We start from the raw sequence: 18299 nt of genomic DNA on the forward strand, positions 1-18299 counted from the left end.
TTGCAAGTTTGTGTAAATAACTATATTGACGATATCAATAATTGTGAGACGTCATCGTGTCTTAACGATAAACGATAATCTACAAATCAATTGGCTAATAGTCATTTGTCTATTAGTCACTCTAAATCCGAGATAAATCTCAATTACATTTTTATCTATAATTAAATAATTTAATTATAATTTAATTAATTAGTATCTTATTTCGTGTTTTTCTGACCAACGAAATAATTGATCAATCAAATCAACGATTGATTTATTCACCTTAAAGGAACTTTCTCGCGAATCGATTGGACGGTCACAAAAGTTGATCGTTTCATTAAGAAAAGTTGAACGCACGGATGCTTTGAATTGATCGGTCAATAGATGTATAAATGAAATTGAATAGTTCCGAATGAGAAAGATTCCGCGCAAGGAATTCGTCGTGAAGGACAGAGAGATAAATTAAGCGTTCGCCATAGCTTACGTCTTACGTAATACCTTACTTTCACATAATTTTTCTTTGAGCTTTATTTACGAGAAGCTCATAGAGCGGTAATTGATTTCGCAGTTTTCATGGAAACTTTAATCGGATAAAATAGAATATCGGGAATTTGTTAGTTAAGTTGTGCGCACGCCACAGATAAGATATAGAGGATTTAAAAAAAACTTTTCTTACATCTTCTAATTACTAATATATCGACGATATCTCGCTTGTTGTTCGATTGGTATATTCTGCGGCTTTTATTATAATTGCGGTACCAAGAGGCGATCAAGGTGACGTATAACACTATCTTGCGCTGACCTAACGGTCGCGCAGTTTTCTCGCTTGAATGCGCAAAAAATGTGGATGCTACGGTAACGTGTACTCTTTACAATGTTAACTATAATTCGTAACTGAACTTAAAATGTTTACCCGCGCGCCAGTCGAGCGACGTCACGCTTGGTCGCCCGTGAAAACGGCTGCTTAAAAGTGCTAAGAATGTATCTTTGAATTTCGTTTCAAAATTTATACATACAAATATAAATGCGCAACGACAAAATTTATTAAATACTAGAACTCTACAGGCGCGTGCTTATTTATATTATGTTTAATATATGGATTTTATTCATTATACGTGTAAAAATTGATTTGTCAACGATATATTTCTAAATCGTTTTTCTCCTATGCGATAGAAATCATGGTTGCAACAAGAGGATGGTAAATCTCTGATAATCTATTTTTTCGCATCTTAATCGCGTTGCTGAAATGATAGCATTGAGAGAAGTCGATGCTTGCGATAATGCAACATTTATCGCAGTTAGCTAAATGGTGAAAATCAGTGATAACGTTGAAAAGTGTATCCAGATTTCTTCAAGTATCGCAACAGTTGTTGGTTCGACGTATCTCACGACGCATCGAAGATGGCAAAACAAGGTCGCCTCTTTGTGATCATCACCCTTGTAGTTGTATTTTCTATTCTTTACTCAGGTATGCGTATAAAACTTCCATAGTTTATTCGAGCGCATTAATAATCTTGTAATTAACAAAGAATTTTAACCGTTCTGATGCCAAAATGCGCGTGTCTCCAATTTTATATTGAAAAATGTCAGCGAGCATAGTCGGATTTCTCCTATTTCATGCAAAAGCTTGAGGTGGACTAAACGAGCTTGAACGAGCTCAAAGTAACCAATTTGCTTCAATGAGTGAATTATGCCACCGTATTGATGGCTTATTTGTATTTGTTCGTTTGAGCTTAGTTATAATACAATTTAAGAAATTTGCCAATAAACATTATCACTTCTTTCATGTTTCTTTATTTAATATTGTTATTTAGTATATGAAGATGTGTTCTGACAGTTGTAGTACAAACTAAGCACATTTACAGTGAAACCATTATATAACGCTTGTCTTTCATATATTTTTGCAATTGGTTCCAGCATTTTATAAAAAAAAATAAAACAAACAGTTATTGCTAAACTGCAATACTGTCAATGGCAACAACATATAATCAACAGCTATATATATAATGAATTAAAATAATATTATTTAATTTCAACATAAGTCATATAAAAGTATTTTCGTTAATTCGTTATTCAATCTTTTCAAAGGAAATGCATTGAGATGTTATCAGTGCAACTCACTAGAAGACAAGGCCTGTGCAGAGGGACCACTGCCAGACTCAATGATTATTGAATGTAAGCCACCGCCTACTACGACTACGACCACCACGACGACGACCACTACGACGACGACTACTCCAGAGCCGATCACTACGCCATCAACCACCCCATCGTCCACGAGTACATCGGAGACAACCCCACCGTCCACGAGTACATCGACGGCAACCGCACCGTGGACCAGTACGTCAACGAGTACCCCCTCATCTACCAGTACAACGACCACACCATGCAACACAAGTACGTCGACGACTACCCTCCCTGGCGAAAATTAAGAAGCTTTATAAAGCGTTGACAACCGTTCAATAAGGGTTTTTTAAGAGTTTATACGCTTTCAAACTTTATAAGAACGCTTACACAACGCCGTTGGATTTTGAACGCTTCCAGAACGCTTATAAAACGCTGTATATAACGTTTCATGAAAGTTCTGAAATGCTGAGGCAACGCTTTTCAGAGAACGCTGCGTGAGTCGAAAGGCTCAAAACAATGTGACATACTACTAGGCGGCCGGTCCTCGCGGGCCGATCGTCGCACGAGCCCGGTTTGCCGTACGGCGCCTCCGCCCGTCGTCGGGATCTCACCGCTTACGACGGCACGGCGTCTAACGGTCGAACATGAGTTTCGCGAGTTCGATGTCGAGACTCGGAATCGTCTGTAGACGACTTAGATCCCCCAGAACGCTCAGTAAACGCTGCGTGCAGAGAGTTTGCTGTCAGATTTTTCAAACGTTTAGCAAACGCTTTTCCCAACGCCGTAAGACAAGCGTTTTCAATCCGTTCAGCAAACGCTCTTCCGATTGCGAATTGTAGAGGCGCAGTGAACGATTTATAAGGCGTTAACGCAAACGGCTTGGAGACGCCCAAGAAACGCCTTTCCCGACTCAGTAACACAAGCGTTTTCCCTCCGTTCAGCAAACGTTCTTCTAACAATGCCGCTAGGCGGCGCATCTTTCTCGCGTTTAAAACACATCCAGCCGCGTATATAAGTAGACCCCCTGCGAGGCGAAAAGCAGATTTTAACATTTAACGCTCTTTACGCCGTTTCTTCTAACGACAAGAGTAAACGCCCGTTAAGCTCAATAAAGGCTGCACGCAGTTTCCAATGATGAAAACAAACTCTTTCGACTTAGGCTGGATTCGAGGAGCGCGCTATTTGCTTATTCTATCCTTGTGTTACATCTGATGAGCGATAAAAACAAAATGATTCAATAGCGCTAATAGCGCGTTCCCCGAACGCAGCCTTATTAAACGCTTAACAGAGGATCTCTAAATGTTTTAAAGAACTCTCAGCAAACGTCATACGTCATGTAAACGCTGTGCAAACTCTCAAAAACGCTATATACAAACGCTTTTCAAACGCTGCAGCGTTGCAATTTCCGCTCTACGAACTCTCTACTGACCGTTTCTAAACTCTCAACGAACTTCCGCAAACGCTCACGTAAACATCAAACAAACGTTTATGAAACTTCTTATTTTCGCCAGGGCCGTCATCTACAAGTACATCGACCACGCCATCCTCCACAAGTACGTCGACGACTACCCTGTCGTCCACCAGTACGTCAACCACTACGCCTTCATCTACCAGTACTTCGACCACACCATCCTCTACAAGTACGTCGACGACTACCCCGTCGTTCACCAGTTCATCGACGACTACCCCGTCATCTACCAGTACATCGACCACACTATCCTCCACAAGTACGTCAATGACTACCCCCTATGGCGAAAATTAAGAAGCTTTATAAAGCGTTGACAACCGTTCAATGAGGGTTTTTTGAGAGTTTACACGCTTTCAAACTTTATAAGAACGCTTACACAACGCCGTTGGATTTTGAACGCTTCCAGAACGCTTATAAAACGCTGTATATAACGTTTCATGAAAGTTCTGAAATGCTGAGGAAACGCTTTTCAGAGAACGCTCAGTAAACGCTGCGTGCAGAGAGTTTGCTGTCAGATTTTTCAAACGTTTAGCAAACGCTTTTCCCAACGCCGTAAGACAAGCGTTTTCAATCCGTTCAGCAAACGCTCTTCCGATGGCGAATTGTAGAGGCGCAGTGAACGATTTGTAAGGCGTTAACGCAAACGGCTTGGAGACGCCCAAGAAACGCTTTTCCCGACTCCGTAACACAAGCGTTTTCCCTCCGTTCAGCAAACGTTCTTCTAACAATGCCGTAACAAGCAAGTAACTTATTTGAACTGACAATGTTTTTATCTTTACTCTGCATTTTTATATTAGTCAAATAAATGGTTTTGTGAAATGGATAATCCTTGTCATGTGAATACATAAAATATTTAGTCGCTTTAAAAAGACGTAACTATTTAATTAAAGTAAATATATTGGCATAGAGAAAACTGTTTTTATGATCTTAATAAGCGGTTTTGTTGAATGAGCATAATATTTAGTTAACAAGTTTGGTTAAATGAAATACTTTAATCATTAATTTAATCATGTCACATGCTCTACAGAAACATATGATTGATCAAATCTAAAGTATAGTGCAGTAGAACAAATCAATTAGAATACTTGATGTATTATATATTTTTTTCATTCAATTTGTTCTTCTTTAGATGAATAATAACGAGTAACTTATTTGAACTGACAATGTTTTTATCTTTACTCTGCAACGTTACTATTGAATGAAATTGATGAATTTGTATACTTGACAATATTTATATTTTAACATAATAAATTACCATTAAGGAAACTAAATATTTTTTTTCGTACAAATAATGCTATTGAATCTATTTAAATATAACATTTTTTGAATTAACAAATGTTAGCTTGACAGCCCGTGACCGCTGCATTTAGTTGAATCAAATAATATTTCTTTGAATCAACGATTTTTTTTCTCAGCGTCGACGACTACCCCGTCGTCTACCAGTACGTCAACGACTACTCCATCGTCTACTAGTACATCGACGACCAGCTCAACGCCCAGCAGTACGTCGACGACTACCCCTTCATCTACCAGTACATCGACCACACCATCCTCCACAAGTACGTCTACTGAGCAAAAATGTTGTTAATTTGACTAAACTCGTTTAGTTGGTAGTAATTTGTTTAATGTAAATATTAATATATTTAAATCAAAATATACGTGAGTAATATCAAGAAATTCTTGTCATTTGAAATAACAAGATCATTTTGTTAAATTATTTAATTCAATTAATCATAAACTTTATTGTACTAATGAAATTATAATCAATTGAAATAAGTGACAATGTTAGATGAAATAACTTCTACAGATGATAAGTTTGGTTGATTAAACATTATTTATGTTTATGTCAAATAAATGATTCTGTGAAATGGATAATTCTTGTCATGTAAATACATAAAATATTTAGTTGTTTTAAAAAGACTTAGCTATTTCATTGAAGTAAATATATTACCATAGAGAAACCTATTTTCATCGTTTTAATAAATGATTTTGTTGCAAGAGCATAATATTTAGTTACAAGTTTGATTAAACGAAATACTTTAACTATTAATTTAATCATGTCATATGCTCTGCAGAAACATTTAATTGATCAAATCTAGAGTATAGTGCAGTAGAACAAATCAATTAGAATACTTGATGTAATTATATATTTTTTTCATTCAATTTGTTCTTCTTTAGATGTATAATAACGAGTAACTTATTTGAACTGACAATGTTTTTATCTTTACTCTGCAACGTTACTATTGAATGAAATTGATGAATTTGTATACTTGACAATATTTATATTTTAACATAATAAATTACCATTAAGGAAACTAAATATTTTTTTTCGTACAAATAATGCTATTGAATCTATTTAAATATAACATTTTTTGAATTAACAAATGTTAGCTTGACAGCCCGTGACCGCTGCATTTAGTTGAATCAAATAATATTTCTTTGAATCAACGATTTTTTTTCTCAGCGTCGACGACTACCCCGTCGTCTACCAGTACGTCAACGACTACTCCATCGTCTACTAGTACATCGACGACCAGCTCAACGCCCAGCAGTACGTCGACGACTACCCCTTCATCTACCAGTACATCGACCACACCATCCTCCACAAGTACGTCTACTGAGCAAAAATGTTGTTAATTTGACTAAACTCGTTTAGTTGGTAGTAATTTGTTTAATGTAAATATTAATATATTTAAATCAAAATATACGTGAGTAATATCAAGAAATTCTTGTCATTTGAAATAACAAGATCATTTTGTTAAATTATTTAATTCAATTAATCATAAACTTTATTGTACTAATGAAATTATAATCAATTGAAATAAGTGACAATGTTAGATGAAATAACTTCTACAGATGATAAGTTTGGTTGATTAAACATTATTTATGTTTATGTCAAATAAATGATTCTGTGAAATGGATAATTCTTGTCATGTAAATACATAAAATATTTAGTTGTTTTAAAAAGACTTAGCTATTTCATTGAAGTAAATATATTACCATAGAGAAACCTATTTTCATCGTTTTAATAAATGATTTTGTTGCAAGAGCATAATATTTAGTTACAAGTTTGATTAAACGAAATACTTTAACTATTAATTTAATCATGTCATATGCTCTGCAGAAACATTTAATTGATCAAATCTAGAGTATAGTGCAGTAGAACAAATCAATTAGAATACTTGATGTAATTATATATTTTTTTCATTCAATTTGTTCTTCTTTAGATGTATAATAACGAGTAACTTATTTGAACTGACAATGTTTTTATCTTTACTCTGCAACGTTACTATTGAATGAAATTGATGAATTTGTATACTTGACAATATTTATATTTTAACATAATAAATTACCATTAAGGAAACTAAATATTTTTTTTCGTACAAATAATGCTATTGAATCTATTTAAATATAACATTTTTTGAATTAACAAATGTTAGCTTGACAGCCCGTGACCGCTGCATTTAGTTGAATCAAATAATATTTCTTTGAATCAACGATTTTTTTTCTCAGCGTCGACGACTACCCCGTCGTCTACCAGTACGTCAACGACTACTCCATCGTCTACTAGTACATCGACGACCAGCTCAACGCCCAGCAGTACGTCGACGACTACCCCTTCATCTACCAGTACATCGACCACACCATCCTCCACAAGTACGTCTACTGAGCAAAAATGTTGTTAATTTGACTAAACTCGTTTAGTTGGTAGTAATTTGTTTAATGTAAATATTAATATATTTAAATCAAATATACGTGAGTAATATCAAGAAATTCTTGTCATTTGAAATAACAAGATCATTTTGTTAAATTATTTAATTCAATTAATCATAAACTTTATTGTACTAATGAAATTATAATCAATTGAAATAAGTGACAATGTTAGATGAAATAACTTCTACAGATGATAAGTTTGGTTGATTAAACATTATTTATGTTTATGTCAAATAAATGATTCTGTGAAATGGATAATTCTTGTCATGTAAATACATAAAATATTTAGTTGTTTTAAAAAGACTTAGCTATTTCATTGAAGTAAATATATTACCATAGAGAAACCTATTTTCATCGTTTTAATAAATGATTTTGTTGCAAGAGCATAATATTTAGTTACAAGTTTGATTAAACGAAATACTTTAACTATTAATTTAATCATGTCATATGCTCTGCAGAAACATTTAATTGATCAAATCTAGAGTATAGTGCAGTAGAACAAATCAATTAGAATACTTGATGTAATTATATATTTTTTTCATTCAATTTGTTCTTCTTTAGATGTATAATAACGAGTAACTTATTTGAACTGACAATGTTTTTATCTTTACTCTGCAACGTTACTATTGAATGAAATTGATGAATTTGTATACTTGACAATATTTATATTTTAACATAATAAATTACCATTAAGGAAACTAAATATTTTTTTTCGTACAAATAATGCTATTGAATCTATTTAAATATAACATTTTTTGAATTAACAAATGTTAGCTTGACAGCCCGTGACCGCTGCATTTAGTTGAATCAAATAATATTTCTTTGAATCAACGATTTTTTTTCTCAGCGTCGACGACTACCCCGTCGTCTACCAGTACGTCAACGACTACTCCATCGTCTACTAGTACATCGACGACCAGCTCAACGCCCAGCAGTACGTCGACGACTACCCCTTCATCTACCAGTACATCGACCACACCATCCTCCACAAGTACGTCTACTGAGCAAAAATGTTGTTAATTTGACTAAACTCGTTTAGTTGGTAGTAATTTGTTTAATGTAAATATTAATATATTTAAATCAAATATACGTGAGTAATATCAAGAAATTCTTGTCATTTGAAATAACAAGATCATTTTGTTAAATTATTTAATTCAATTAATCATAAACTTTATTGTACTAATGAAATTATAATCAATTGAAATAAGTGACAATGTTAGATGAAATAACTTCTACAGATGATAAGTTTGGTTGATTAAACATTATTTATGTTTATGTCAAATAAATGATTCTGTGAAATGGATAATTCTTGTCATGTAAATACATAAAATATTTAGTTGTTTTAAAAAGACTTAGCTATTTCATTGAAGTAAATATATTACCATAGAGAAACCTATTTTCATCGTTTTAATAAATGATTTTGTTGCAAGAGCATAATATTTAGTTACAAGTTTGATTAAACGAAATACTTTAACTATTAATTTAATCATGTCATATGCTCTGCAGAAACATTTAATTGATCAAATCTAGAGTATAGTGCAGTAGAACAAATCAATTAGAATACTTGATGTAATTATATATTTTTTTCATTCAATTTGTTCTTCTTTAGATGTATAATAACGAGTAACTTATTTGAACTGACAATGTTTTTATCTTTACTCTGCAACGTTACTATTGAATGAAATTGATGAATTTGTATACTTGACAATATTTATATTTTAACATAATAAATTACCATTAAGGAAACTAAATATTTTTTTTCGTACAAATAATGCTATTGAATCTATTTAAATATAACATTTTTTGAATTAACAAATGTTAGCTTGACAGCCCGTGACCGCTGCATTTAGTTGAATCAAATAATATTTCTTTGAATCAACGATTTTTTTTCTCAGCGTCGACGACTACCCCGTCGTCTACCAGTACGTCAACGACTACTCCATCGTCTACTAGTACATCGACGACCAGCTCAACGCCCAGCAGTACGTCGACGACTACCCCTTCATCTACCAGTACATCGACCACACCATCCTCCACAAGTACGTCTACTGAGCAAAAATGTTGTTAATTTGACTAAACTCGTTTAGTTGGTAGTAATTTGTTTAATGTAAATATTAATATATTTAAATCAAATATACGTGAGTAATATCAAGAAATTCTTGTCATTTGAAATAACAAGATCATTTTGTTAAATTATTTAATTCAATTAATCATAAACCTTATTGTACTAATGAAATTATAATCAATTGAAATAAGTGACAATGTTAGATGAAATAACTTCTACAGATGATAAGTTTGGTTGATTAAACATTATTTATGTTTATGTCAAATAAATGATTCTGTGAAATGGATAATTCTTGTCATGTAAATACATAAAATATTTAGTTGTTTTAAAAAGACTTAGCTATTTCATTGAAGTAAATATATTACCATAGAGAAACCTATTTTCATCGTTTTAATAAATGATTTTGTTGCAAGAGCATAATATTTAGTTACAAGTTTGATTAAACGAAATACTTTAACTATTAATTTAATCATGTCATATGCTCTGCAGAAACATTTAATTGATCAAATCTAGAGTATAGTGCAGTAGAACAAATCAATTAGAATACTTGATGTAATTATATATTTTTTTCATTCAATTTGTTCTTCTTTAGATGTATAATAACGAGTAACTTATTTGAACTGACAATGTTTTTATCTTTACTCTGCAACGTTACTATTGAATGAAATTGATGAATTTGTATACTTGACAATATTTATATTTTAACATAATAAATTACCATTAAGGAAACTAAATATTTTTTTTCGTACAAATAATGCTATTGAATCTATTTAAATATAACATTTTTTGAATTAACAAATGTTAGCTTGACAGCCCGTGACCGCTGCATTTAGTTGAATCAAATAATATTTCTTTGAATCAACGATTTTTTTTCTCAGCGTCGACGACTACCCCGTCGTCTACCAGTACGTCAACGACTACTCCATCGTCTACTAGTACATCGACGACCAGCTCAACGCCCAGCAGTACGTCGACGACTACCCCTTCATCTACCAGTACATTGACCACACCATCCTCCACAAGTACGTCTACTGAGCAAAAATGTTGTTAATTTGACTAAACTCGTTTAGTTGGTAGTAATTTGTTTAATGTAAATATTAATATATTTAAATCAAATATACGTGAGTAATATCAAGAAATTCTTGTCATTTGAAATAACAAGATCATTTTGTTAAATTATTTAATTCAATTAATCATAAACCTTATTGTACTAATGAAATTATAATCAATTGAAATAAGTGACAATGTTAGATGAAATAACTTCTACAGATGATAAGTTTGGTTGATTAAACATTATTTATGTTTATGTCAAATAAATGATTCTGTGAAATGGATAATTCTTGTCATGTAAATACATAAAATATTTAGTTGTTTTAAAAAGACTTAGCTATTTCATTGAAGTAAATATATTACCATAGAGAAACCTATTTTCATCGTTTTAATAAATGATTTTGTTGCAAGAGCATAATATTTAGTTACAAGTTTGATTAAACGAAATACTTTAACTATTAATTTAATCATGTCATATGCTCTGCAGAAACATTTAATTGATCAAATCTAGAGTATAGTGCAGTAGAACAAATCAATTAGAATACTTGATGTAATTATATATTTTTTTCATTCAATTTGTTCTTCTTTAGATGTATAATAACGAGTAACTTATTTGAACTGACAATGTTTTTATCTTTACTCTGCAACGTTACTATTGAATGAAATTGATGAATTTGTATACTTGACAATATTTATATTTTAACATAATAAATTACCATTAAGGAAACTAAATATTTTTTTTCGTACAAATAATGCTATTGAATCTATTTAAATATAACATTTTTTGAATTAACAAATGTTAGCTTGACAGCCCGTGACCGCTGCATTTAGTTGAATCAAATAATATTTCTTTGAATCAACGATTTTTTTTCTCAGCGTCGACGACTACCCCGTCGTCTACCAGTACGTCAACGACTACTCCATCGTCTACTAGTACATCGACGACCAGCTCAACGCCCAGCAGTACGTCGACGACTACCCCTTCATCTACCAGTACATCGACCACACCATCCTCCACAAGTACGTCTACTGAGCAAAAATGTTGTTAATTTGACTAAACTCGTTTAGTTGGTAGTAATTTGTTTAATGTAAATATTAATATATTTAAATCAAATATACGTGAGTAATATCAAGAAATTCTTGTCATTTGAAATAACAAGATCATTTTGTTAAATTATTTAATTCAATTAATCATAAACCTTATTGTACTAATGAAATTATAATCAATTGAAATAAGTGACAATGTTAGATGAAATAACTTCTACAGATGATAAGTTTGGTTGATTAAACATTATTTATGTTTATGTCAAATAAATGATTCTGTGAAATGGATAATTCTTGTCATGTAAATACATAAAATATTTAGTTGTTTTAAAAAGACTTAGCTATTTCATTGAAGTAAATATATTACCATAGAGAAACCTATTTTCATCGTTTTAATAAATGATTTTGTTGCAAGAGCATAATATTTAGTTACAAGTTTGATTAAACGAAATACTTTAACTATTAATTTAATCATGTCATATGCTCTGCAGAAACATTTAATTGATCAAATCTAGAGTATAGTGCAGTAGAACAAATCAATTAGAATACTTGATGTAATTATATATTTTTTTCATTCAATTTGTTTTCTTTAGATGTATAATAACGAGTAACTTATTTGAACTGACAATGTTTTTATCTTTACTCTGCAACGTTACTATTGAATGAAATTGATGAATTTGTATACTTGACAATATTTATATTTTAACATAATAAATTACCATTAAGGAAACTAAATATTTTTTTTCGTACAAATAATGCTATTGAATCTATTTAAATATAACATTTTTTGAATTAACAAATGTTAGCTTGACAGCCCGTGACCGCTGCATTTAGTTGAATCAAATAATATTTCTTTGAATCAACGATTTTTTTTCTCAGCGTCGACGACTACCCCGTCGTCTACCAGTACGTCAACGACTACTCCATCGTCTACTAGTACATCGACGACCAGCTCAACGCCCAGCAGTACGTCGACGACTACCCCTTCATCTACCAGTACATCGACCACACCATCCTCCACAAGTACGTCTACTGAGCAAAAATGTTGTTAATTTGACTAAACTCGTTTAGTTGGTAGTAATTTGTTTAATGTAAATATTAATATATTTAAATCAAATATACGTGAGTAATATCAAGAAATTCTTGTCATTTGAAATAACAAGATCATTTTGTTAAATTATTTAATTCAATTAATCATAAACTTTATTGTACTAATGAAATTATAATCAATTGAAATAAGTGACAATGTTAGATGAAATAACTTCTACAGATGATAAGTTTGGTTGATTAAACATTATTTATGTTTATGTCAAATAAATGATTCTGTGAAATGGATAATTCTTGTCATGTAAATACATAAAATATTTAGTTGTTTTAAAAAGACTTAGCTATTTCATTGAAGTAAATATATTACCATAGAGAAACCTATTTTCATCGTTTTAATAAATGATTTTGTTGCAAGAGCATAATATTTAGTTACAAGTTTGATTAAACGAAATACTTTAACTATTAATTTAATCATGTCATATGCTCTGCAGAAACATTTAATTGATCAAATCTAGAGTATAGTGCAGTAGAACAAATCAATTAGAATACTTGATGTAATTATATATTTTTTTCATTCAATTTGTTCTTCTTTAGATGTATAATAACGAGTAACTTATTTGAACTGACAATGTTTTTATCTTTACTCTGCAACGTTACTATTGAATGAAATTGATGAATTTGTATACTTGACAATATTTATATTTTAACATAATAAATTACCATTAAGGAAACTAAATATTTTTTTTCGTACAAATAATGCTATTGAATCTATTTAAATATAACATTTTTTGAATTAACAAATGTTAGCTTGACAGCCCGTGACCGCTGCATTTAGTTGAATCAAATAATATTTCTTTGAATCAACGATTTTTTTTCTCAGCGTCGACGACTACCCCGTCGTCTACCAGTACGTCAACGACTACTCCATCGTCTACTAGTACATCGACGACCAGCTCAACGCCCAGCAGTACGTCGACGACTACCCCTTCATCTACCAGTACATTGACCACACCATCCTCCACAAGTACGTCTACTGAGCAAAAATGTTGTTAATTTGACTAAACTCGTTTAGTTGGTAGTAATTTGTTTAATGTAAATATTAATATATTTAAATCAAATATACGTGAGTAATATCAAGAAATTCTTGTCATTTGAAATAACAAGATCATTTTGTTAAATTATTTAATTCAATTAATCATAAACCTTATTGTACTAATGAAATTATAATCAATTGAAATAAGTGACAATGTTAGATGAAATAACTTCTACAGATGATAAGTTTGGTTGATTAAACATTATTTATGTTTATGTCAAATAAATGATTCTGTGAAATGGATAATTCTTGTCATGTAAATACATAAAATATTTAGTTGTTTTAAAAAGACTTAGCTATTTCATTGAAGTAAATATATTACCATAGAGAAACCTATTTTCATCGTTTTAATAAATGATTTTGTTGCAAGAGCATAATATTTAGTTACAAGTTTGATTAAACGAAATACTTTAACTATTAATTTAATCATGTCATATGCTCTGCAGAAACATTTAATTGATCAAATCTAGAGTATAGTGCAGTAGAACAAATCAATTAGAATACTTGATGTAATTATATATTTTTTTCATTCAATTTGTTCTTCTTTAGATGTATAATAACGAGTAACTTATTTGAACTGACAATGTTTTTATCTTTACTCTGCAACGTTACTATTGAATGAAATTGATGAATTTGTATACTTGACAATATTTATATTTTAACATAATAAATTACCATTAAGGAAACTAAATATTTTTTTTCGTACAAATAATGCTATTGAATCTATTTAAATATAACATTTTTTGAATTAACAAATGTTAGCTTGACAGCCCGTGACCGCTGCATTTAGTTGAATCAAATAATATTTCTTTGAATCAACGATTTTTTTTCTCAGCGTCGACGACTACCCCGTCGTCTACCAGTACGTCAACGACTACTCCATCGTCTACTAGTACATCGACGACCAGCTCAACGCCCAGCAGTACGTCGACGACTACCCCTTCATCTACCAGTACATTGACCACACCATCCTCCACAAGTACGTCTACTGAGCAAAAATGTTGTTAATTTGACTAAACTCGTTTAGTTGGTAGTAATTTGTTTAATGTAAATATTAATATATTTAAATCAAATATACGTGAGTAATATCAAGAAATTCTTGTCATTTGAAATAACAAGATCATTTTGTTAAATTATTTAATTCAATTAATCATAAACCTTATTGTACTAATGAAATTATAATCAATTGAAATAAGTGACAATGTTAGATGAAATAACTTCTACAGATGATAAGTTTGGTTGATTAAACATTATTTATGTTTATGTCAAATAAATGATTCTGTGAAATGGATAATTCTTGTCATGTAAATACATAAAATATTTAGTTGTTTTAAAAAGACTTAGCTATTTCATTGAAGTAAATATATTACCATAGAGAAACCTATTTTCATCGTTTTAATAAATGATTTTGTTGCAAGAGCATAATATTTAGTTACAAGTTTGATTAAACGAAATACTTTAACTATTAATTTAATCATGTCATATGCTCTGCAGAAACATTTAATTGATCAAATCTAGAGTATAGTGCAGTAGAACAAATCAATTAGAATACTTGATGTAATTATATATTTTTTTCATTCAATTTGTTCTTCTTTAGATGAATAATAACGAGTAACTTATTTGAACTGACAATGTTTTTATCTTTACTCTGCAACGTTACTATTGAATGAAATTGATGAATTTGTATACTTGACAATATTTATATTTTAACATAATAAATTACCATTAAGGAAACTAAATATTTTTTTTCATACAAATAATGCTATTGAATCTATTTAAATATAACATTTTTTGAATTAACAAATGTTAGTTTGACAGCCCGTGACCGCTGCATTTAGTTGAATCAAATAATATTTCTTTGAATCAACGATTTTTTTTCTCAGCGTCGACGACTACCCCGTCGTCCACCAGTACGTCAACGACTACTCCATCGTCTACTAGTACATCGACGACCAACTCAACGCTCAACCGTACGTCAACGACTACCCCACCGTCCACCAGTACATCGACGACAAACCCATCGTCTTTTAATTTTAATTTAAAAATTTTGTTAATTTTTATCATTTTTTAAAATTAAAATTTCTATTGTATAATAATTATTTGTTTTGTGCTTTGCTTCAAATTCCTTTATCATTAACACAAATTTTATGTAAAATATGCATTGTATACAATATTTATTAAATTTATGTTTTTTAGTTGCACTGAGTCGTAATAGACCACGAAGAAGCCTTTTTTCTCAACAAAATACATATACAGTAATAGAATGGAATTGTGCTATAATTAAACATTGTAAGTATTTAAATAAATAAATGTAATTTAAAATATGTTAAATCTTGAATTTTCACAAGAATATTTTTACAAATCATCAAAATATTAAAATGTTATGTAAAAGGTCTAACTTCTCTCTTCAGCCATTTATTATTATAAAATGAGAAAATTTATTAAGTCAATTATTTAATGTAAACTTAAAAAAATTTCTAGTCACTCTACATTATAAATATGTTAAAAAATGTATGAAATTACTTAGCCTTCTTGTATAACATATATATTATATTATCTTTTTAATAGTATTTTATATATGTTATGTATTTTACATGTTACGTATTCTTTTTGCCTAACAGTAAAAATGAAAAAGATTGTTAGTAATAAATAATTTTTTTTCTAGATTACGATAACAATACTGAGGGCATCGAACGTACGTGCGTTCTTTCCGACTACACATGTACTGAAAGTTCCAATCACAAATGTGAAATCAAGAAAAAATGCAATTCAAATTTATGTAATAATGCTAATGCGTTATCAATTAATATGGTAACTTCGACGTGGTTTATATTATCATGGATGACTGTGTTCATTCTTACGAGTTCTTATTAATTTTTAAGCTTAATTGAAGCGTTGTAATGCCATTTTATCGTGAAATATATTTTTTTTAAATCGAGACTCTTCCGGCAAGACTATCTGGCAAAATCTTCATGTTACGTTAAATAAATTTTTGTAAATAAAACAGGTAAATTTCTTGTTTAAATTGTGGCTGCAAAATCAACAATATTGAAACGGCTATTGTGTGGTATAAACTTTCACGGTTTGCGAAACTTAAGTGCCATTTACAAAAACTAAACAAGACATATTCTACCCATAAAAAACATGAATTAATAATTTATTATATTATATCAAAATTATATTATAGGTATATATATATATATATATATATATATATATATATGTTATACATAATGAGAATCTTGCGATATTTTTGTATTGTGTTATATATACTATCTATTACAGTACTATTCAAAAATTATCTACCATACACTCTTAAAAATCATCATCTGTCGCTATTTTCTTAATTTATCTGAAAAAGACGCGTTGAAGGAACTGGGTACCACTGCAAGCGTACTATAAACTTTTTATGGTACACTAGCGGACAACGATTCGTTTCCTGAGGAAAGAGGGAGCATAGAAGTTATACCCATGGTTCCTCTATGTTTTCCCCTGTTCTCAGGAAATGAATCGTTGCCCGTCCGTGTACAACAATCATGTAACAGTGTAACTAATACGGTTTTAAAAGAACAGTTATACTTAGCGCATAGTTACATGAACAGACTTCTGAAGTTGCAAATTTCATGCTCATAAACATTCATGTAAAAGCTAACATAAATGTTCTTATCTAATTAATTTTGTCGACTCAAACGTTATTCACCAATAAGCAAAGGCTGACATCAATATTCCTAAAAATGCATTGTGATAAAATTCTTCTTCAAGTTTTTTCACGTTTATTGTTTTTAATATTATATATTATATATGTATTTATAAGAAACTCGAATTATAAGTGTTATCCAGATAATTATGACAATATCTAAACTTTGATACCGCAATGTTTTCTGACGATATAATTGTAGATATTAAGAGGGTCGTTCAAAAAGCAGTATTTTAGAAAAATAACCAATAAGTCTGACGGCGAAGGTGTACGACGAGGGAATCCAAAAATTTGTCACATATGATACGATAACTGCCTAAATATCCAGAATAACTATGTAGAAAAATAGCTCTTAAGGTATGTGCAATATAAAATAAAAAGTTATGTTAAAAAATCTTTATTGATTATGTCTTAATTCTAAAACGGGTACTACTTTCCGAACGACTCATATTTCAATGATTTCACAACGATTATTAAGTTTACTTATGAAAAATTTTTCGGTTTTCATATAACACTTTATATTAAGATTATTTTAATTGATGTTAATTATATTGAAGAGTTTTATTTTTCTTAACGTACGAAGAACACGTTCACACATTTTTTAAAAATTCCCTCTTCTAATATAATCGTAAATTTTTTTCTATTTGAAGATTACAATGCTTAGCACGCTTCGAACACGCTCTCGTACCATTTAATCGCGAATCGACAAATCATACTGCTTTTACAGATTAGCATTGTCATATTCGTTCAATCTGGACACGTTCAATTAACTAAAGAACATTTAGGTGGTCTGTACTCTACTGCAAAATCCTCCCAACATCTCTCTATTTGCGCTTCAAGACGCCCATAGTATGTTTACAACGACGTTACCGGATGCAGTAAACGGAATTGTGTTACGCTCACGTGGATAATACCGTGGAGTTAGTAACGACGAATTTCGTGGCTAACTCGAGCTTCGCATTTCAGTGGACGTTATTTAAGAAATATTATAAAAAATAATATAAAATAAATATAT

The 18299-nt window shown here is 30.7% G+C and overlaps 1 protein-coding gene across 3 annotated transcripts; it reads left to right on the plus strand.

The window, feature by feature from the left end:
- Nucleotides 1-1294: 1294 nt before the first annotated feature.
- LOC139774056 (uncharacterized) lies at nt 1295-17684 on the plus strand. Of its 3 annotated transcripts, none has more exons than XM_071708999.1 (16): nt 1295-1447; nt 2068-2376; nt 3618-3833; nt 4990-5133; nt 6039-6182; nt 7088-7231; nt 8136-8279; nt 9184-9327; nt 10232-10375; nt 11280-11423; nt 12327-12470; nt 13375-13518; nt 14423-14566; nt 15471-15557; nt 15784-15876; nt 16253-17684. In XM_071708999.1, the coding sequence occupies exons 1-16, from the start codon at nt 1381-1383 to the stop codon at nt 16459-16461; spliced, it is 2421 nt and encodes an 806-aa protein (XP_071565100.1). In that variant the 5' UTR covers nt 1295-1380; the 3' UTR covers nt 16462-17684. The 3 variants fall into 3 exon arrangements, with proteins under 3 accessions (XP_071565100.1, XP_071565102.1, XP_071565103.1); XM_071709001.1 differs by having other exon boundaries at nt 3618-3659; XM_071709002.1 differs by lacking the exon at nt 3618-3833.
- Nucleotides 17685-18299: the final 615 nt, after the last annotated feature.

The sequence above is a fragment of the Temnothorax nylanderi genome, unplaced genomic scaffold (assembly GCF_030848795.1).
Source record: "Temnothorax nylanderi isolate EJ_2023f unplaced genomic scaffold, tnyl_v1.0 TNYL_tig0073_pilon, whole genome shotgun sequence".
Lineage (NCBI taxonomy): Eukaryota > Metazoa > Arthropoda > Insecta > Hymenoptera > Formicidae > Temnothorax > Temnothorax nylanderi.

Excerpts from the sequence above, each read along its gene's own strand:
- LOC139774056 (XM_071708999.1), top strand. The coding sequence starts at position 1,381 with ATGGCAAAACAAGGTCGCCTCTTTGTGATCATCACCCTTGTAGTTGTA. Across the intron at positions 7,232-8,135 it reads GACCACACCATCCTCCACAA|CGTCGACGACTACCCCGTCG; the intron begins GTACGTCTACTG and ends TTTTTTTCTCAG. Across the intron at positions 15,558-15,783 it reads GACCAACTCAACGCTCAACC|TTGCACTGAGTCGTAATAGA; the intron begins GTACGTCAACGA and ends TATGTTTTTTAG.